Source organism: Brassica napus, chromosome A2, assembly GCF_020379485.1.
Source record: "Brassica napus cultivar Da-Ae chromosome A2, Da-Ae, whole genome shotgun sequence".
Classification (NCBI taxonomy): Eukaryota; Viridiplantae; Streptophyta; class Magnoliopsida; order Brassicales; family Brassicaceae; genus Brassica; species Brassica napus.
The window spans coordinates 28,535,686-28,558,433 of NC_063435.1; the positions used below are offsets into that span (position 1 = coordinate 28,535,686).

At 35.2% G+C, this 22,748-nt stretch overlaps 3 protein-coding genes across 3 annotated transcripts; 1 reads left to right on the forward strand and 2 right to left on the reverse strand.

Moving 5' to 3' along the window:
* Positions 1-4,829: 4,829 nt before the first annotated feature.
* LOC125581430 lies at positions 4,830-6,361 on the reverse strand. The gene is made up of 3 exons (XM_048746835.1): positions 5,709-6,361; positions 5,331-5,604; positions 4,830-5,234 (listed from the first exon to the last, which is right to left on the reverse strand). Exons 1-3 carry the CDS (start codon positions 5,802-5,804, stop codon positions 5,149-5,151), a joined length of 456 nt encoding a protein of 151 aa, XP_048602792.1. The 5' UTR covers positions 5,805-6,361; the 3' UTR covers positions 4,830-5,148.
* A 216-nt stretch (positions 6,362-6,577) lies between these two features.
* Positions 6,578-8,738, reverse strand: LOC125581429 (PLASMODESMATA CALLOSE-BINDING PROTEIN 1-like). Its single transcript, XM_048746833.1, has 4 exons — positions 8,515-8,738; positions 7,880-8,119; positions 7,609-7,642; positions 6,578-7,048 (listed from the first exon to the last, which is right to left on the reverse strand). The coding sequence occupies exons 1-4, from the start codon at positions 8,564-8,566 to the stop codon at positions 6,787-6,789; spliced, it is 588 nt and encodes a 195-aa protein (XP_048602790.1). The 5' UTR covers positions 8,567-8,738; the 3' UTR covers positions 6,578-6,786.
* Positions 8,739-9,343: 605 nt separating this feature from the next.
* Positions 9,344-22,175, forward strand: LOC106382732 (DExH-box ATP-dependent RNA helicase DExH14). The gene is made up of 49 exons (XM_048746842.1): positions 9,344-9,604; positions 9,770-9,831; positions 10,077-10,257; positions 10,355-10,784; positions 10,887-10,952; positions 11,350-11,454; positions 11,537-11,833; positions 11,998-12,114; positions 12,198-12,257; positions 12,470-12,541; positions 12,616-12,732; positions 12,821-12,982; positions 13,140-13,205; positions 13,355-13,507; positions 13,592-13,675; positions 13,877-13,951; positions 14,033-14,164; positions 14,240-14,305; positions 14,506-14,571; positions 14,650-14,772; positions 14,904-15,053; positions 15,340-15,552; positions 15,692-15,847; positions 15,948-16,172; positions 16,244-16,345; positions 16,434-16,514; positions 16,599-16,679; positions 16,926-17,129; positions 17,222-17,338; positions 17,438-17,560; positions 17,650-17,739; positions 17,862-17,987; positions 18,069-18,131; positions 18,330-18,418; positions 18,526-18,616; positions 18,705-18,854; positions 18,952-19,143; positions 19,252-19,317; positions 19,434-19,589; positions 19,672-19,815; positions 20,061-20,128; positions 20,222-20,387; positions 20,488-20,550; positions 20,674-20,769; positions 20,902-21,069; positions 21,163-21,333; positions 21,423-21,563; positions 21,648-21,779; positions 21,864-22,175. The coding sequence occupies exons 1-49, from the start codon at positions 9,495-9,497 to the stop codon at positions 21,945-21,947; spliced, it is 6,252 nt and encodes a 2,083-aa protein (XP_048602799.1). The 5' UTR covers positions 9,344-9,494; the 3' UTR covers positions 21,948-22,175.
* Positions 22,176-22,748: the final 573 nt, after the last annotated feature.

Below are 22,748 nucleotides of genomic sequence, written 5' to 3' on the forward strand. Positions count from 1 at the left end.
TTGTATTACAATCAAATGGTATATACACGACACCTTTGTTCTAGTCGTTTCTTCTGCATTTCTTTAAAAATCAAATTTTGAAGATTTAACAAGACCATGTCAGTTAGTTCTTGAAAGATTAATTTTGGAAACAATTGACAAGGCGGAATTGTGTATTTTAATCTTATTTAGTTATAAATTTATCTAACTTTTTTCAGAGTTATCCATAAGTTAATATAAATTAGGGAAAATTCTTTAAAAATACACAGGCTAATTTTCATTTACTGATAAAATACACGAACTATTTTGGATCCCCGTTTAATACACGAACTAATTTTTATTGCCTATTAAATACATAAACTTTTGAAATTCGCAGATTTTACACATCGTTTTAGACGGCTAACTATATTTAACGAAAGTATTGACGTTAGCTCGTGTTTATGTTTAAATTATAAAAAGAAAATTCCTTTAAAATACATGAACTAATTATTATTTGCTAAACACAAACAATTTTAGATCTCCGTTTAATACACAAACTAATTTTTGTTTTCCATTAAATATACAAACCGTTGAAATTTCTATATTTTACACATCGATTTAGACGGTGTCGACTATGTTTAACAGAAAATGACGTTAGTTTTAATTAAACATGTAATTAAACTGTGAAAAACTCACTCACCCACAGCCAAAACCTCTCAAATTTATTGAGCCCTAATTCAAGTTAGTTTCAATTCGAGTTTGGCACCCTAATATATTCCAACCTTTTTATTCTCCAAACTATGTTTCTTTTGTTATTCTTCGCTTTGATTTCCCTTTATATCTCTTCGAACTGGAGTCGATTCTCCTTTAAATACTAACACGAAAATTTCATATTTTCAGAATCAGTATTAATCGTCTGGGAGATATATTGTCAATAGTCATTAAATCTTGAAATTGTATCTCTAAATTGTCAAGAGTACCGAAGCAAATGACCATCAAAGAAGTTTAATCTCACACTTCTCTAGTAAGATCACTTGCGACCCAAACAACAAGCATATTTAAAAACAAAAAGAAACACTAAATCAAGACCTCTCTCACAACCTGCTAAGCTCAGATAGACAACTAATCTCACTTATCAAGTAAGACCACTTGCGAACCAATAAACAAACTTACAAAAAAAAAAAGAGACCCCTAAATCCAAATGTCTCTGACAACCACTCAGCTCAGCTACTTTTCAGATTAAGAATCAGATTGTTGATTACTCTCTGAGGCTTCGTCATGGTTAATGAAGATTACGCCACGTGAGGTTCGGCACTCTTCACATAGCCACACGTCAGGTACAGCTTTAAAAAGCACCTTTGCGCAATAACTGAAACATTACAACAAATAAATCAAGATCCATGTTATTGGTTAAGTGGAGGAGGAGGATGAATCCTAATACGTACATATGCTCTCGTGTGACTCTGCATTTGAAGCAAGTCATAATAAAATCGTCAAATGCATTACTTCCACATATTTGACAAGGCTTCTTGTCCTACAAAACAATAACAAGACTAAACAAGAAACGCATTTTCTAATTCATCAATGTGTACTAATAACTCGGTTTAATAGCTTCTTTACCTTATAGTTGGTAACGCTTTCCTCTGTAGTAGAAGAAGAAGACGAACCACTTCTGTTGTACTCCATTAGTATCGATCAAAGAAAGAATAGGTTTCGGTTTAAGAGGAAAGAGGTAAGAAAATGATCGTTTTTTAGATAACAAGAACCAGCTTTTGTTTTCTTATTTCTCTTTGAAGAGCCTTTGTTGTATTTATATAGGGAAGCAAAGTTCAAACACTTCAGCACAATCTAGTCAATATTTTGACTCTATTCACACAATTAATTATGACCATTCACAAAATTTTCCGATTCGGGTTAAACTATTATTATCAATCAAAAAACACAGTCAAACTGAAATTACAGAAACAAATTTATGTGCATCGATTGAACTTTATTCTTATACAAGAAGTTGTATAAGAGAAATGTATTAAATCCCCTATATATTATTTGAGAAGCATTGTAACATTTTTTTGTAGCCACGTGTCATCACTAGAATGATTCTTAGAATCCTTAGAGAAATATGTTGGTCCATCTAAATATATAATAAGTTTTTTATTAAACCACAATAAATACATTATTAATGTGATTCATTATTTCCTTAAATAAGATTACAAAATTGCCTAATGTGCCTAAAGTATATATGACAATTAATGATTTTGAATAATAAAGATTTGATAAAAATAAGTGTGTATTATAATTATATTTGTTTAATTTTAAACTATTAAAATAAATTAAACAATCATATTAACCATATAATAAAAACTTAAAAAATCATTTATATATTATATTTTGAATTCTTAAAAACGAGTATAAATTACTAAAACTGTTAAAAGTTTCACATTCAAATTTTGTGATCTACGATTTAAAACTTTTGTTATGACATGCTGCAAATAATTAAAAAATAATATAAGTTGAAAGTCTCATTTAATAAGTATCAAAAATAAAAGATATATAAACATATGTATCATTTTAAATTAAACTATATGCCATATAAAAATACATAAATATCTTAATTTTGAAATTTACTTTGAACAGTTTTTTGATAAAAAAATTTGAAAAAATATTGACAACTTAATTTTTTAAAATATTATAAATTACTTAAACAATTAATCCCACAGTGAAAATTTTGATATCACCAATTTAGATTTTTTGCTATAACAGATACAAATGATAAAAAAAATATGAGCAAAAAGCATCATTTAATAAATATTAATATTAAAATATACCATATATATGTTATTATCATTTAAATTTAATTATATATCATATCAAATAGAAAAAATATTTTTTCGATTTATAAATTTTATTTATATGTTCGCACCAATTTAATTATATAAGTAGTAGATAATGACTTTTTAATTATTCAATATATATATTTATTATTTCATAATATGTTATAAACATATAATATATAAATAATTTATATATATAATGTTCATCCCGCGCAAGGCGCGGGTCTTAACCTAGTATGATACTATTCTCTTAGTTCATCATATGGTATGGCCTATAATTAATTCACAATTATCCCATTTTGTCTCCTTGTATTCTTGGCATTTTAACTTTTAATCCTCAAAAAGGTGAATATTTTCAAATCTAGCAATATTGTAATTTACATTATGTAATTTGTATAGAAAATTTTGGCTACATAAATATGTAATATTTTCGTATCAAAAGTCGATTAGTTTTTTTTTTAATTTTTTTTTCAAGTTTCGAAAAACTATTAGTTTCTCAATTATATTTTCATATGTTGTATCTCTTCTATGATGTAATATGTTTAAAATCACTATCAATAAAATAAAATGCTAAGAATATATAAAATTTAAAATGGAATTCTTTTATTATTGGTCCACCAATATATATGTTTATATATCTGATACTGGTTCTTTTGTTACGGTTTTGTTTTCCAAATCACCTCAAATTTGGATAATATAATATTTTTTTGAAGTAAATAAAAGATGTCGATATATTTTTAACATGGACATAGATACTAAAATGTTGTAACCAAAATAGTATAATTGAGTTCTTATCTTTAATTTTAATTTCACCTTGTCAACTAGTCATTATTTCAAGTCTTCACATCTGCTTTCTTAAGTTGTTATCCCATATTTTATTCTTATATTTTGCTCAAAAAGGCCCATATTTTGCTTATGTTTTTTTATGTAAAAGTATGCAAAAGTATTGAATTAATTTAGATTCTCTTTTAGAATTTTTGTAATATATATCATTTTAAATAGTTATAAATTTTAATAATCAATATTTAATAAATAATAAATATCTTATTTTCCCCTATTTGTTTGTAATTTTGGCATTTTAACTTCTAGAAATATTGTAATTTACATTATGTAATTTTTATATAAATTGTTTGTATATGTAAAATTTCAAGTATAAAAACCGAATAGTTTCTCAATTATATTTCATATGTCATATCTAATATGTGGGCATGTAATATGTTTCAAATCATTATCAATAAAATAATGTGTTAAAAATATTTGAAATTTGAAAAAGGAGTTCTTTCAATATTGGATCTACCAGTTTACATTACTATATCTGATATTGGTTGTTCTATTTGGATTTAAATCATCTAAGTTTGGATAATATAATGGCCTTATGATATTGAAAAACGAAGTGAGTATTTTGTCGTCAAAGAAACTCTATCATCTTTCTTTTAAATAAAACAACTTTAAATTAGTAGTCTTTCTCTTCAAGATCATTGGTTCACATATTATAGTAGCAAGGAGACACATAGGTAATAAAAAAAGACAGAATATAAGCTGAGTGTGGCTCAAAATTATGATCCAAGATATGCAATCTCACTTTTTGAGAGTAATTTGTTATCCAAGGAAAAAAGAATTGCATCACAATCTAATGGATATACACAAGACCTCTGTTCTAATCGTTTCTTCTGCATTTCTTCAAAAATCAAAATTTGAAGATTTAACAAGACCGTATCAGTTAGTTCTTGAAATATCAATTTTTGAAGATTTAACAAGACATCAATCTTGGACACAATTGACAAGATGGAATTGAGTATTTTAATCTTGTTTAGTTATAAATTTATCAAACTTTTTCAGAGTGATTCACAAGTTAATACAAATTATCTAAAATTTCACATTTCATAATCTGTGTTAAATTAATATAAGTTATCTAAAGTTTCACATTTTTCAGAATCAGTCTTAAACGTCTGGGAGGTATTGTCATTAAGGCATTAACTCATGAAATTGTATCTATAAAACTGTCGTTGAAGCATATACTATTTTTGTAACAAAGTTGCTAGTAAAGGAGAATGTACAAGAGTACTGAAGCAAATGACCACCAAAGAAGTCTAATCTTTATTCTCACTTATCTACTAAATTCTAACTTGCGACCCAAGAAACTCACGTTTTAAGAAACAAACCCTGAATCTATATATCTAGCACATCTCTCTGATGACAGAAGAAGAAACGGAGAATGTTCAAGAATACTGACGCAACTGAAATGACCATCAAAGAAGTCTTATGTAAGATAACTTGCGGCCCAAGAAACAATCCTTTTTAAAAAAGAAACCCTAAAATCCAGATGTCTCTAACAACCACTAAGCTCTGAGAAAATCATCTACTTTGAAGATTCCGAATCAGAGGGAGCGTTGGAGTCTGCTTGTTTCTTCTCAGGAGATGTGTTGATGGACGCTGTAGAAGAAGCTGTGACAAATCAAAAGACACATCAGTTTCTTGATTTCATACTCAGAGAAACTAAACCATATACACTTAATAAGCTAATGAGATTGGTCTCGTTACCTTCAGGACTTGTAGTATGTGCCTCTGATTGTGAAGGTTGATTAGTCGCTGAGGTTTCATTACCACTGTTCCGAGCATCCACACGACTACTGCTTGATGAAACAGAATCATTAGGAAGTACTGTCTCATTAGAATCTTCCGGCTTAACTTCGACTACGCCAGGTAAGGTACGGCACACTTCACATAGCCACCACATGTGCGGCTTATAACACTTCCTTACATCATCGTCATCCTCGTTACTTCCGCATATCTTACAAGGCTTCGTATTATTCTTCTACAGGTTAGCAAAAATAAGAACAAGAGTAATCAAGAAACGGTCTCAAGAATCATGATGATCGAAACGTATGTAAGTAGTGTGAAGATGCGTAGCTTCTTTACCTTATAGTTGGTAACGCTTTTATCGGTAGAAGAAGACGAAGAAGGAGGTAGCGTTGTTTCTGATCCAGTCTCGGACCCGCTTCCGTTGTCCTCCATTAGTATCGATCGTTTTCTTGGTGCGCAAGAAACAACTTTTGTTTTCTTCTTTCTCTCTGAAGAGCGAAGACGAACCTCTTGTGACTTCTCTCGGAACCTAAACTTGAATCTTTGATGTGTTTATATAGGGAAGCGAAGTTCAAATACGTTGGCACAGTCTAGTTGTTGTATTGAAAAATACGTTTCATCAACTGTGTTAAAATATCTGTTGAGTAAAGTTTTTTACTAAACATTAAAGTTAACAGCCTAGTCTAAAAGACCAAAGACATATTAATTTATTTAAATTATTATAACATGTGCGTATACGTTTCTGCATTTTGTTATTATGTTACTAAGCACGTTGCTATGGTCACTTCATCGTTAACAATTGAACATGATCATCAGTCAAAGAACAAAGTGAAAGTTATGAAGACATCAAGCTGTGAGAAAGCTCCTGAATGCCTCAAGGGAAGTTCAAGGTATCAAAGCGTCTGAGAAGAGGTTCATGGACCGAGGAAGGAGTTTAAGTGTCAATAAGACTCTAAGAGAGACAGAGGGTTCCAGCTCATCCGTCTGTCGGTAAGAAGCTCAAGGGCAACAAGGGGATTTCACAATCTTTTGCTTGTCCTCTTTGTCTGTCGTGTACCACATATGGGGGTATCAGAGACTTGAGAGTTCAGATTAGCTTGCCATGCGTTCTCTTGAAATAGAAACAGAAGATTCGTAGAAGTATGTTTGGTGATAACAAACCTTGCATCACTGGTCCCAATCTAGTAAAACAAAAGAAGAACCAGTAGATAAAATATCATTTATATATAAGTTTTTAAACTACGATTAAGTCTACCAGAAACCATCACGTGGCAAGAGCACAAGCAAGAGCTGAAATCTTCTTACAACAAGCACATAAAGACTCAGAACACACAGGACAGAGATTACCCCTAAGCTAGACCAATGTCCTTACGACAATAAGTGCACCAACAAAAACCAGGGAACATTAACATCCTTAGAGCATCAAGAAAGAGCAGAACCCACTCGAAGCGATCAAGACAAGGAAGGTGAACAGTTTGCTTGAGTTCTTGAGAGCAAAGGCACTGCTTTCTGTAGTGTAGTCCGGGTTAACTCCTGTCCCAGTTGCTCCTGTGCTGTTGTTTCCAAAAACTCCATTGGTTGAGGTTCCTGAGTAAGGACTGTTGCCACCAGGAAGTGTGGTGCTGGTTGAGTTGCCTTTTGGATTGGTTGTACCCGTAGTGCTGCCTCCAGAGCCGCTGGTGAAAAAGGCAACAAGTTACATTGAAGTGAATATCACACAAGAAACAACCACTTTGAGGCATTAATGAAGGAAGCTGGTTCAATGACTTTAAGGTAAATATGTATCCGTCTCTAATAACTGAGGGGTTCATAACAGTCAAGAACACTGATCATGCGTTCAAACTGTAATCCAATAAAGCATTTGAAAAGTTTCATTAAAGAACTAAAGAAATTGAGTACTTTTAGGCTCATGTAAAAAGAGTCATATAAAAAGAAGTTGTAATGGACCGTTCACATTAGAGTCAAAATGCTATTATTTATTTTATTCTGTTTAAGTAAATATTAATTATGATGATTCCTATTCTTAATAGATTTTGAATGATGCTATCCCTTTCACATCAAAAGAAAGAAAAAAAAAATCAAAAAGTTGCAAACTTGGGACCCAAATCAAGCTTTAATCCACCTTTTCTCTTTACCACTAATATAATAGAAAAAAAAGTTGCTTAAATTCTTGGTTTTGGTCCCATAAAATGTTTCTTTCAAATTCTAGATATAGCCATTTGAATCAGAAACATACCTTGCACTAGTAGGGAAGGTACATCCTGAATAACCTGTAAAAGAAAAGGATCAATAAACACATAATACGTTAATAAACTGATAATTATCCACAAAACTGTAACTAGGAACTAGTCTTTATCACACATTTGGCATATATTCACATTGTAACAAAAACATAAAGCCTTAAACTTTCTGTAACCATAAACCAATCAAATGTGCATTGTATAACAAGAAGATGAATGAAACCAAAGAGCAGTAAAAAAAAAATGATGATGGTGCTTGAGACTAACTTGGATCAGAGTTAGTTGGAGTGGCAGTGCCACTGAAATCACAAGTGCCTGAAGCTTGACGCTTCTTTTGGAAGAAGCTGTTGACCGCATAGTTGCAGTGAGACCTAACATTGTCAGGGTTAAAGCAAGGTGCTTTTGGGTGAGTGGGGTTACAGTCTGCTCCATTTCCACAAGCATAGTCTATGGTCTTCTGTAACACATCATCACTCAGACCTGTCTTGCACACACACCATGCGGCACCTACATAGACCCAAAAAAAAAGAGAGAGGTAACACTTAGTGACTGATTCAAAATGCCATGAGACTCCATATTCAAGTAGCTTCTGTTCCTGAGTGTTCTACCAGATAAGAACAAAAGAAAACAAATCTTGATTTTTACCTTTAAATTATTCACACCAAAAAAAAAAAGAACCCATTTTGAGACAGCCAGATGCTAAGAGAAATAAATGTGAAATACTTATAACAATAAATATAAAAATGGTAACTTTTAATCTAGTAGAAAACTCATGAACAGTAAAACCCTTGACTGTTACAAGAACCCTTTTTCAGACCAGAGCCAAAAGGGTTGAGACTAGGACAGTGAGATAAAGACAAGACTAATGCTAAGAATCTGAAGGAAGAGTGGAAAGATCTTACTAGAATGGCCAGCCATGGCTAGTAGGAGAAGTGAGAGAACCAGAGCAGCCATGGATGCGTTCAGAGAAAATGTCACAGTGTGAAGATAGAGATAGAGAGATCTCTAGAGCAAAGGAGAAGAGAAAGTGGAGAAAACACAAGAGAGAGAGTGTTGGCTACTTCTTGTGTAGAGAGTGATGTGGTGTGTTACCCTCTTTGTCTCTTCTCAAAACCCTTTTGAGTTTTTGAGTGCTTTTTTGCATCATTAAAGAACTTAGCTCGTGTAGAATTTTTTTTTTTGGTACGTATGTTTTGAGATTTAAATTAAAGAGACATTCTATTATTATTTACTGGTAAAAAAATAAATAAAAAAACAGTCCATGTTTATTATTTAATGAAAAAGCCAAATTTTGTGTGGTGTTCCACACAAATGTCAAAATAAAAAATGCTGTATTACAAAATTTAATGTAAAAATTCAAACTCAAAAACACTATTACACAGTCCATCTATATTTTAATATATTGACAATATTAGTTAACTATTTGCAATAAATGTTCAAAATTCAAACTCAAAAGCACTATTCTCACCAACCTAAATGGCTACCAATTAAAAAGGAATAATTTATTATTGGTCCATCACATGTTAATTGTAAAATATCTATACAAAAAAAAACTTTACCAATCCAAACGCCGTCGTTTAACTGAACCCGTATTTTTGCGGGTCGGTGTACGAGTCCTATGAAGTGACGCCGTCGTTTTAATGAAACCGTATTCTAGCGGGTCAATGAACGGGGTCCTATTGAAGTGACGCCATCGTTTTAATGAACCCGTATTTTAGCGGGTCGGTGTTACGGGTCCTAGTACAACTGTTCATTAAGTATTGAAGTGACGTCGTTTAAGCGAAAGCGATCGATCGCCTTCTTCCCCGGAGAGTTAAACCAGAAGGCGAATAAGAAGAAGAAGAAGAAGAAGCCTAAACGACGCAGACGACAGCGTTTAATCATGTTGGTCCAGCTTCCTCGCTTGACAAGCTCTCTAAGAGACCCCTTCGACATCGATCAAGCCTACCTTCGCCGCAAAACCATACTCCAAACTCTCAACAAGCCTCGCAGGTCAGCTTCTCCTCCCCGAGTTCCTGAGATTTCGCCTTGATTTGAAATTCACTCGTTTATTAGGGTTTCACTGGATTCTCTAGGATCATTGTGATGACGAGTATTTGAATTGTCTTATTGTAAATACTTTAATTGAATTGGATCGTGTTGTGTTTGCTAATTCAGCTCTGGGAGTCGCCTCGATGAATCTGACCTTGCTAGGAGGATAGTTCATCAATGGGAAGGAGGTGATTTTCTGATTTAATTTATATATATATACATATATATATATATATATATATATATATATATATATATATTAATTATCTTTATAAGAGCATGATTAACGAGGGTTCTTAGGTTTAAGAGCAGGTTCTTAGTTTTTTTAGATGGTTTCTTATATTCCGATAAGAACCCCATTGATTATGCTCTAAGTGGATTAGACTATGAGGTGGTGCTTTGTGTGTATGTTGATTTGAATTGGTGTAAACAGCTTCTCCAGAAGTGCGGCAAGCGTACAAGCAGTTTATTGGAGCTGTAGTGGAGTTGATAGATCGGGAAGTTCAATCAGAGGAGTTTCGTGAGGTTGCTTTTACAGCGTATCGTCTGTTTGGGAAGCCAGTGGAGGAGGAGGAGGACAGTGGTTTTAGTGATAAGAGCGTTGCTGAAAAGAAGTAAGTACTCCTGGAAGATTGATTTATGAAAAAGGCCAAAGCTTTGTACTTTTTCTTGGGTGTTTAACGTTGGTTTGTTTTTGTTTTTATTTAACAGGTTAGAGTTGCAAAATGTTGTTGGTCATGCTGTCTCGGATGCTAATGTAAAGAACGTGGCCTCCTTTGCTCTGGCACTCTACTCGATACAGCCTGCTCATCAGTCTGAGGTATATGCGGATGTGGTTGATGATGGTGCTGAATTTGGTGCGGACCTTGTTTTCAATCTACCAAGTCGTTTTCTGGTGGAAGAATCACTTGGCGAAAGAGGGTTTGAGAATGAAGAGAGCAATAGCGCTCATGCATCATTTTCTGAAGGTTGGAGTGATGTCAGTGACATGACAAAGAATCAGAATGCAGGAAAATTTGATTTAAGTTGGCTTAGAGACGCATGCGGACAGATGGTTAGAGAAAGCAATTCACAACTTTCCCGTGATGAGCTGGCAATGGCTATATGTAGGTTTCTGGATTCGGATAAGCCTGGTGAGGAGGTATGTGTGTTGTGGTGAAATATTTTGGAGTTACTATGCCTCATCCTGCAGCATATACTCAAAGTGGAAGTAAAAGGGGTTTTAACCTTTTTTTCTCTGCAGATAGCTGGAGATTTGTTGGATCTTGTTGGGGATGGCGCATTTGAGACTGTTCAAGACCTTATTATGGTAAGCCTGGCGTGTATATTTCTCTTTTATCTGAACTTGTGATTGGACATTTTTTGCCTTATTAGCTTTAGATTCTACTGTATAAAATGCATGTCTCGAGAGTTGCTGTTACGTTTGAGTGGTAATCTTTATCTTGTAGCTCTTAGTTAAAGCTACGTACTAGCTTAGTCTATGTTACTGCAAGCCGGCTTTAATGGTGTTTAACTGAATCACGTTCTAATATTATTACTGAATGTTCTCGCTTGATATAAAGTCATTTCGTGGATATGTGTGGGTTTGTGCGTAGGTATAGTAAAAGACTAAGAGGGTTGTTACTCCGATATATAGTGAAGTTATTCTCTGCTTTCTAGTTTCTAAGAAATCTGAATGGTGTCTGACTTGTTGATTCCCTTTTCAGCATCGGAAGGAGATTGTTGATGCTATCCATCATGGTCAGATGGTTCTCAAGTCTGACAAAACAGCTTCAAACACCCAAACCCGGATGCCTACATATGGCACACAGGTAGTGCCATTTGAGCGAGGCCTTCCATATAATGCTGTGCCAATTTTTTTTATAGCCACAGTAACCCGCAGCCACCTTTCAGGTTACTGTTCAAACAGAGTCCGCAAAGCAAATTGAGAAACTTCGGCGTAAGGAGGAAAAGAAAAACAAACGCAGTGCCGAGCTTGGTTTAGAGAGTGAAATATCGGAGGCCAATTTTTCTTATTTACTAGAGGCAAGTGAAAAGAATAGTGGGTTTGATGATCTGATCGGGTCTGGAGAAGCCAATTCTCTTGCATTTGCTCTTCCCCAAGGTACTGTAAGGAAGCACTTAAAAGGATATGAGGAAGTCTTTATCCCGCCTACCCCTACCGCACAATTGAAACCAGGCGAGAAACTGGTACGTCTCATCCATATCTAGAAGATAGATGACAGTTCTTGCATGTAGAAAGTTAAATCCAAGTGTTCTTCAAACATATTAATAAATTTTCTAGTTTAGATCCTATTGTAGCCTTTTCTGTGAGATTGCGTGCATTCTAACTTTAAATTCTTGCATGTTGCCAGATTGAGATAAAGGAGTTGGATGACGTCGCTCAAGCTGCTTTTCATGGGTACAAAACTTTGAACCGTATTCAGTCTCGAATATTTCAGACAGTTTACAACACCAATGAGAATATATTGGTGAGTCATATGTAAATTTTGTGTCCGCACCGAGCGACAATGCGAGTTACCTTCTCAAGCATAAGTATATTATGTCCTTGCAGGTGTGTGCTCCAACAGGAGCTGGAAAAACAAATATTGCTATGATCTCTGTTTTACATGAGGTAAGTACTTTTTTACTTGGTTTAATATTTTTGTTTCCCAACCTGATTTTATCACAGACATGTTGAAAACATTTTGAGATTTTATTTACGAAGAGCGTGAATAGATTTTTTTTTTTAAATGTATGTATGTTGTGCTGTAAAAGAAGTTGATATATTGTAATCATGCTAAAATGTTTCATATTTTACTCATATATTATCTAATTGTCTCGCAGATTAAACAACACTTCAGGGATGGCTACTTGCACAAAAACGAGTTTAAGATTGTTTATGTAGCTCCTATGAAGGTAGAATCATGTTAATATAATCTTGTGGATAAGTTTTATCGTCAGAATTTTTATTTACTTTTTGTTCTTTATAGGCGTTAGCGGCAGAGGTCACATCAGCTTTTAGCCGTCGTCTTGGTCCATTAAATATGGTTGTGAAGGAGCTTACAGGGGATATGCAACTCACCAAGAGCGAACTTGAAGAAACTCAGGTTTTATATAAGCTTACAAGATATACTTAAGTTTCTTGCGGAGGCATGCATGAACTGATATATACCTGATTTATTGATTGTGAATTAGATGATAGTGACAACACCAGAAAAATGGGATGTCATTACTCGCAAAAGCAGCGACATGTCATTGTCAATGCTAGTAAAACTCTTGATCATCGATGAAGTGCACCTTCTGAATGATGATAGAGGTGCAGTGATAGAGGCATTAGTTGCTCGGACCCTCCGTCAGGTAACGTCTTGTTTTGATCATATTTTGTTCGTTGTTGAGTTAAATGCTAGAAATAATCTTTCCGTGAATATTGGTTTTGTTAAAGCAATTCTTGAAGTTATACTCTCCTCTATTTGGGCATCACTGTAAAATCTGGTTGACTTTTGTTCTGTACCAGGTAGAGTCGACGCAGACAATGATAAGAATTGTAGGCCTGTCAGCCACTTTACCTAGCTACCTACAGGTCTGTTCCAACAATATATATATATATCTGTCACGATGTTTTTATGCACTACACTGTGTTACTTCATATTTCCTCGTTAGTCTCGGGAAATTATAGTCGCTCAATTTTTATATTTTATTTTTGAACCTTTTTTGTTGGGTGGATTTCAGGTTGCTCAGTTTTTACGAGTGAACCCAGACATTGGCCTTTTCTATTTTGATTCGAGCTATCGCCCAGTTCCCTTAGCTCAGCAGTATATAGGCATCACCGAGCATAACTTTGCTGCTAAAAATGCATTGTTAAATGAGATATGCTACAAAAAGGTCTATACATCTTGAATAAAGCCTTGTCCATTTTTATGTTAATATGGACAGTCACTTATCTACATGGTAATGCTTTCATGTTAGGTTGCTGATTCAATTAGACAAGGTCATCAAGCAATGATTTTTGTTCATTCCCGAAAAGACACTTCAAAAACAGCTGAGAAATTGGTATATGATATTTTACATATTTATATACTGCTTCTCTTTACCCGTTCTCTTCCAAAATTCATGCATATCTTTTTTTCCTGAAATCTTAAATGTTATGTACACCTGAAAACACGTGAGGATGATTTCGCTGCAAAGTATGATTTCTCAATGGATTTCAAAATCCAGATCTAGACGTACATAACTTCAGTATTTTTGACGTAGATTGATCTTGCTCGGGAAAATGAAACGCTCGATTTGTTCACGAATGAGACTCATCCTCAATTTCACATAAGAAAGGTAAATAAGTGCATTATGCATCATCTTTTTGAAATTCATTGTTGCTACTAATTTTTTAGGTTTGTTCTTACTGAATCTCAGAAAGATGTCATCAAGTCCAGAAATAAGGATCTTGTCAAATTTTTTGAAGCTGGTTTCGGTATTCATCATGCTGGGATGTTACGATCTGATAGAACACTTACGGAGAGGCTGTTTTCCGATGGACTCTTGAAGGTACGAGATATTTTTGTCTGCTTGCTCTTTATTGCATAGATACTTATTTTCTTCCAACATGTTTTGGGCATTCAGGTGCTTGTTTGCACTGCAACTCTTGCTTGGGGTGTAAATTTGCCTGCACACACAGTCGTAATTAAGGTATGCTTATGTGTAGACAAATTGATTATGTATATTTTAGTTGTATGGCTGGTTTTTGTATAGTCAAACTTACTCTTAATCTATGCCAAGAGAAGTTTCTCTTATTGTTGGAGATCAACAAGTGGTTCTACAAATTTATATAATCTTTCATTATAGCTATAATCTGTCCTTATAGCTCAATATGTTTGGTTAATTTCCAGGGAACACAATTGTATGATGCCAAGGCTGGTGGGTGGAAAGACTTGGGAATGCTTGATGTCATGCAGGTAAAGGAAAAATTCTTCTTTGGAAAAGGGCATGACAATGCAATATTTATTAATGTGTCATACTATTATATGTATTAGATCTTTGGAAGAGCTGGGAGACCGCAGTTTGACAAGAGTGGTGAGGGAATTATTATCACATCCCATGACAAGCTGGCTTACTATCTTCGGCTGCTGACGAGTCAGCTTCCCATAGAAAGTCAGGTATTGGGCACAAACCTAAAGAACTTTGGTCTGTCATCCTAATACATAAACTTCCCGAAAGTTCCATTTGTAGTTTGATCTGTCAATTCTTTTGGCCATACAACGAGTTCCAATGTTATTCTTATTTGCAGTTCATAAGCTCCTTGAAAGACAATTTAAACGCAGAAGTGGTTTTGGGAACTGTGACTAATGTTAAGGAAGCTTGTGCTTGGCTTGGATATACATATTTGTCAATTCGGATGAAGTTAAATCCTTTGGCCTATGGCATTGGATGGGACGAGGTACGTTATTCTTTGCATGGGTAGTCTCCATAGCTATCTGCATTCCGGCTGATGAAGATCTTTGTTCTTTTCTCCACTTTTTCAGAGAGATATTGGTTCTTCACATGTTTTCTAAAATTTTGTGCTGAATTTGTAAGCTCTAAAAGTTTACATGGAGATCTTTATCCTGGAGATTGTTTGTGTTCATAGTGTGTTTTCGTACCATTTTGTACTTAAAATATTCCTTGTGTTTGTGCTACAATTAAATATGTGCTTAAAACCATTCTGATCGTGCTACTCGTCACAGATAATTGCCGATCCTTCTTTAACATTGAAGCAACGGGCCCTTGTGTCTGAGGCTGCACGTTCACTGGACAAAGCTAAAATGATGAGGTTCGATGAAAAAAGTGGAAACTTCTACTGTACTGAGCTTGGACGGGTTGCAAGTCACTTCTATATTCAATACTCTAGTGTTGAAACGTACAACGAGATGTTGAAGCGGCACATGAATGAAAGCGAGGTTTGCTATAATCATTCTGTTGTTATTAAATTTCCCTTTAATGATTGATTCTAAGTTTAAATGGTTCCACCTTGTTCTTTGTTCGGTACCTTGCTAAAGATTTATCCATTACTTACTGATGTCAAATTATCTGCTGTAGATAATTGATATGGTTGCCCATTCTTCTGAATTTGAAAATATTGTGGTAAGAGAGGAAGAGCAGCATGAACTTGAGACTCTTGCACGTTCTTGCTGTCCCTTAGAAGTAAAGGGAGGACCTTCTAACAAACATGGAAAAATTTCGATTCTCATTCAGGTCATTGACTTTCACAATCACTGCAATATTATTTATACCTAGGATATATAAAAGATGGTTGATGTGTAGAGTTCTGATATACTGACTTTATGATCTGCAGTTGTTCATATCTCGTGGGTCAATTGATGCATTTTCTCTGGTCTCTGATGCTTCATATATTAGTGCTAGTTTAGCACGTATAATGCGTGCCCTGTTTGAGACATGTTTGCGAAAAGGGTGGTGTGAGATGACTTTATTTATGTTGGAATACTGCAAGGCAGTTGATCGTCAACTGTGGCCTCATCAACATCCTCTTCGGCAATTCGATAGGGATATACCTTTTGATGTAAGCTTCTGATAATTACATTTGACTTGCAATATGGAATATTTTTTGTCTAATTCATCTCAATCAAACAGACATTGAGAAAACTTGAAGAGCGAGGGGCCGACTTAGACCGCTTGTATGAGATGGAGGAAAAAGACATTGGAGCGCTGATTCGTTACAATCCTGGGGGAAGGGTATATCTATACATATCATAATTCAATAAGCTAATGCATTTATATATTTTTGGAGAAAAACACTAACATTTCTGCGCTATCTTGCTAGTTGGTCAAGCAACATCTAGCATATTTTCCTTCAATTCAACTGGAAGCTACTGTTAGTCCAATCACCCGCACTGTGTTGAAGGTAGCTTATGGAAGGCCTTTTCAATATTTGATTGTTCTTCAGATGCCAATCTATTTAACATCATTCATTTTGTCACAATTTTAGGTGGATTTGCGTATAACTCCAGATTTTATATGGAAGGATCGCTTTCATGGTGCTGCTCTTCGTTGGTGGATTCTCATTGAGGTTGTACCATAGAACTCCCATTAAGACACATGTGTTGCAGTGACAAATAACGAGCTGACATTTATAATCTAGTATCTCATCTTATGGCGCTACTAACCACTTGGAGGAAAAAGACTCCGTGCTGGATAGCATTTGTAAACAAGCTTGCTTGTTAACTAATGAATTTATATCTTGAATATTGTTCTCTTTTGGCAGTGTTAATATATTCCACTAGTAACACTTGTCTTGTGCAATTGTCTTTGGCAGGACACAGAGAATGATTATATCTACCACTCAGATCTTTTCACACTAACGAAACGGATGGCTAGAGGGGAACCGCAGAAGCTTTCTTTTACTGTGCCTATATTTGAACCACATCCGCCGCAATACTATGTTCATGCTATTTCTGATTCCTGGTTGCATGCAGAGTCTTTCTACACAATCTCTTTCCACAATCTTGCACTACCAGAGGTATATTGCTTCTAGAGGTTGCTATTTTCTAAGCAGTCACTAGATCATTTGTTCCTTTGAGTTGGTCAATCCTAACATTCTTCTTCATTCAGGCACGTACTTCTCACACAGAGCTTCTAGACTTGAAACCTCTTCCTGTGACTTCTCTTGGGAATAGGTTGTATGAATCGCTTTACAAATTTTCACATTTCAATCCAATACAGACTCAGGTTTGGGCATATTCTGGCCTATGCTTTCCTTTCTCTTGTTCATAAATGTTTTTCTTCATCACTCCTAGTTAATTGAAAAGGTATGCTTTGGTGTTGCAGATTTTTCATGTCTTATATCACACAGACAACAATGTTCTTGTGGGAGCTCCAACTGGAAGTGGGAAAACTATATCTGCTGAACTTGCAATGTTGCGTCTCTTCAGTACCCAGCCTGATATGAAGGTATGAGTTCTCAGACTCATAAGAATTAGTCAGTTTCTAGTTTTCTATTATCTCTAAAGGGGATGCTTACTTTTTTCTGCGGCACCCAGGTTGTTTACATAGCACCACTAAAAGCTATTGTTCGAGAAAGAATGAAAGATTGGAAAAAGCATCTTGTTGCTCCACTTGGAAAAGAAATGGTAAACGGATGTTGCATGTTATAATGTATATTGCCTTGGAGCATATATACATGTAACAGACCCAGAGTTCATGTGTTTATATTGGCTACCAGATACTATTCCTAACACTCGCATTTCCACAGGTTGAAATGACTGGAGATTACACTCCAGATTTAGTTGCTCTCTTGTCTGCTGATATCATCATATCTACCCCAGAAAAATGGGACGGCATTAGTCGTAATTGGCATACTCGAAGTTATGTAAAAAAGGTACATCTCTTTGTCAGTAGATTTGTTGTATCGGATTACCTTTTTCGTGAGTGAGTAACTTATAATGTTTTGGGGATATAGGTCGGCCTTGTTATTTTGGATGAGATTCACTTGCTAGGTGCCGACAGAGGACCCATCCTTGAGGTAGAAGCCTAAAAATTATTATATTACATTTCTAATTACTTATGCTAAGCTCCACTAATAGCTTAGAAGTTTCCAGTTATATCATGACACCTGTAATTTCTCTATGGTTTTGGTTAAGAGCTAATATACGTTCGACAACAAGTACTTCAAAGTTCTGTTAACATTTTGGTTTATTTTAAATCTGCATTTGGTTTCCAGGTTATTGTATCTAGAATGAGGTACATATCATCACAGACAGAGCGCTCTGTTCGGTTTGTTGGACTTTCTACTGCTCTGGCAAATGCAGGGTCTGTATTCTAACTTCTATGCCTCTTTGAATTTGTAGGCTCTTTTCTGTGTGTATTTTCTTTTGACTTGGCTGTTAACATTTTGGCTTGATGCCATGTTCATTCAGTGATTTGGCTGACTGGTTGGGTGTTGGGGAGATCGGACTTTTCAATTTTAAACCTAGTGTCAGACCTGTACCAATTGAAGTTCATATTCAGGTATCTTTTATATCATTTTCGGTGGGTAGATATGCGAGGAAACCATCCAAGAAGGAGATTTACTGACTTAATCTTGTTTTGCTTTCAGGGTTATCCTGGAAAGTATTACTGCCCAAGGATGAATAGCATGAACAAGCCAGCATATGCAGCTATCTGCACCCATTCACCTACAAAACCTGTTCTTATCTTTGTTTCATCGCGTAGACAGACAAGGCTTACCGCACTGGATCTTATTCAGGTATGATTTATCATCAAACTCAGACACCAGTTGATCTTCCGATTATATTACTCTAATAATTATAATCTTTTGCATCTTCTTCTACTATGAAATAAAGTTTGCGGCGTCAGACGAGCATCCGCGGCAATTTCTGAGTGTATCAGAGGAAGACTTGCAGATGGTCCTCTCTCAGATCACTGACCAGAACCTCCGACATACGTTGCAATTTGGTATTGGGTTGCATCATGCAGGTTTGAATGACCAGGATAGATCTGTAGTGGAAGAGCTTTTCGTGAACAACAAGATTCAGGCACTTTCCTCCACTTATACTCTCTCTGTCCTTACTGTTTACATCCATGATTTCGCGTTTACATTTCATGCTTCCATGCTGATGGTTGATTCCTTGCTTCCATTTCAGGTTTTGGTCTCAACAAGTACCTTGGCATGGGGAGTGAACCTACCAGCTCACTTGGTTATTATAAAGGTAGAATTTAGATCCTCTGCTATGACATTGTATCTATTACACATTGTATCTATTTCTTCTAACGGATTGTCTTTTCTCTTTACTGCTGCCGTTGGCAATGTTTTCTAATGCCTCAGGGAACAGAATACTTCGACGGAAAAACCAAAAGATATGTTGACTTTCCTCTTACAGAAATCTTGCAAATGATGGGGCGTGCTGGACGTCCACAGTTTGATCAACATGGAAAAGCGGTTATTCTTGTACATGAACCTAAAAAAAGCTTCTACAAAAAGGCAAGCGCAACTAAAATTCTCTAGCAATTTTAATATCCGTAGCATGGATTTACCTCAATTATCATTTTTCCTCTGGATGCAGTTCTTGTACGAACCATTCCCGGTAGAAAGTAGCCTGAAAGAGAGGTTGCACGATCACTTCAATGCAGAAATAGTCTCTGGGACAATTGGCAACAAAGAAGACGCTGTGCACTATCTTACATGGACGTATTTGTTTCGTAGACTGGTAACCATTCTTCACATTCCATCAAAAGTCGACACAGCTTGAGAATTCGATACTGGTTTCTCTGAGAAATTTTGCTAAGTTCATAATCAGTTTTTGAATCACTGACTAGTAAACGTTTTGCCAAGTTTGACACCAGCAGCCAGATTTTTTTTCCCTATAAGTGTTTTCCATTGCTGCGAACTTTTTACCAAGTTTATAATCCGTCCATTAGGAAATGTCTTATGAACTGAATGTCTATGTAACAGATGGCTAATCCTGCGTACTATGGGCTAGAAGGTACTGAAGATGAGTCAGTGTGTTCCTACTTATCAAGGTATATACGAAAATTATTTAATAAAGAAAGTTTCGTTAATAAGAAGCTAAGGACTAGTATAACATAGAGGTATGTGGGTGGATTTTATTGTAGATTGGTGCAAAACACGTTTGATGATCTTGAAGACAGTGGATGCCTCAAAGTAACAGAAGATAGTGTAGAGCCTATGATGCTGGGTACAATAGCATCACAGTATTACCTTAGCTACATGACCGTGTCTATGTTTGGTTCTAATATAGGCCCCGATACATCGCTCGAAGTAAGAAACTGAACCGATAAAGTCTTATGCAAACTTGAGCATGAATGTATCCATGCATGAGATTCTGATTGTTTTGTTCTTTTACCTCAACCCGTTTTAGGCATTCTTGCATATTTTGGCTGGAGCGTCTGAATATGATGAACTTCCTGTGCGGCACAATGAGGTTTGTTTCTTTGTTCACACTTTTGTACTTGGAAGCTACATGGTTTATTTTAGAAAAGTAGTTTTAGTGATAAGCTGTCTACAATTTCCGCTCTTTATGTTCTTTATGCCCTCTTTTTCTTAGGAAAATTACAACAAAACATTGTCAGAGAAAGTTAGGTATCGAGTGGATAATAACCATCTAGATGATCCTCATACGAAGGCAAATCTGCTCTTCCAGGTAATTTCTTTTCACATTCCTCAAACTGTGAAGGATGAAAAAACAAATATTCCAGATTTAATGAGTTCATGGTTAAACAACGAAGTTTATGACTCTGAGCGTTCTTTATAATCACGACTTCTTGTACTCCAGGCACATTTTTCTCAGCTGGCACTTCCAATCAGTGATTATAACACTGATCTAAAGTCAGTCTTGGACCAAAGCATTCGAATCCTCCAAGCCATGATTGACATATGCGCAAACAGTGGATGGCTCACAAGCTCACTGACGTGCATGCGTCTCTTGCAAATGGTCATGCAGGTACTCTCTTGAAAGATTACTTACTCTTTATCTCGTTCCACTTCTTTGGAAGCAGAACGCTTTTACTTGATCCATTTCTCTCTTTGATTGCAGGGCATGTGGTCCGACCAAGATTCGTCATTATGGATGATTCCATGCATGAACGATGACCTTCTGGGATCTCTAACCGCAAGAGGAATTCACACGCTGCATCAGCTATTAGAACTTCCAAGGGAAACTCTAAAAAGTGTAACCGGAAACTTCCCTGCATCCAAATTATCTCAGGTACCAATCCTCTCTCAAATTGGTCACATCTGTTTCTTTTTCACGGACTTGTCTGACTCTTCTCTATACTTTTTTCTGGTCTTAATTAGGATCTCCAGCGATTCCCGCGTATACAAATGAATGTGAGACTCCAAAGGAAGGATCCTAACGGGCCTTCGACGCTTGAAATCAGATTAGAAAAGATATCAAAGAGGAATACCTCAAGGGCATTGGCCCCTCGTTTCCCAAAGGTTTCTTCTCTAAAGACTTACCACAGACTATTTTTATGCATAAAAAAAGATTCATTACGGTTTGTATACTTGGGTTGCTTATAGGTGAAAGACGAAGCGTGGTGGTTGGTACTTGGTGATACTTCAACTTCTGAACTCTTTGCTGTGAAGAGAGTCTCGTTCACTGGTCGTCTGATCACACGCATGGAGTTACCTCCCAACATAACCTCTCTCCAGGTTCTTTTTTTTCGCTAACTTAACAATTCTCTCTTTTACCGTCTACAAATAGTAACCATTGAAATTGTCTTTATGTTTGGTCAGGATACTAAACTAATCTTAGTCTCGGATTGTTATTTGGGATTTGAGCAAGAACACTCCATTGAACAACGACCTGCCCGACGCTAATGAGCCATCAGATGATAGTGGGGGAGTCGCTTATTTAAAGCATTCAACTTTTTAGATGTCGAAAATTTTCAAAATTCAGCTTTTTAATAATAATTAATGTAAAAACCAAAAAAGATCAAGAGAAAAGATTTACAGTGTTACAAAGTTTTGGATTAAATCACTATCCAAGAGTCTATGTGTTCTACACTTCTATTTTATTAGATGACTAATAGTCTAATATTATGAGTTTATGACCATGCAAAATAAACATCTTTTCCAATCAATAGAACATATCTACTAATAATAGCAATCCCAATTAATTCCAAAGGTTGTGAATTTCACTTATGTTGAAATGTTGTGTCTTTTCTATAAGTTGTCAAAAAGTTGCGTCTTTTCTAAAAGTTGAATATTGAAAGGTTGTGTCTTTTCTAAAAGTTGTCTATATAGTTATTTTTTTTTCTTATGATGTTAAATACTCAAAAATGTCTTTGTACAATTCTTTGTTTTAAGAGATGTGTATTTAATAAGTTGTGACTATTCATGTGAAGAGTTATGACTATTTCTATAAGTATCTTTTCAAAATAACTATTTTTAAATAGAAATAATGTGACTATTCAAATTGAAGAGTTGTGACTATTCAAATTGAAGAGATGTGACTATCCAAATAAATTTTTAAAATCTATAAATAGTCTATGCCCATGCATTTCTCAAAATAAAATTTTTGCTAATCGAACTAATAATAAAATAGTGGAGAAAAAAGTTATATGCAATTACTTGGTTATAAAGTTTTAGAAGATATTCAAATGTATAAACAAAAAATAG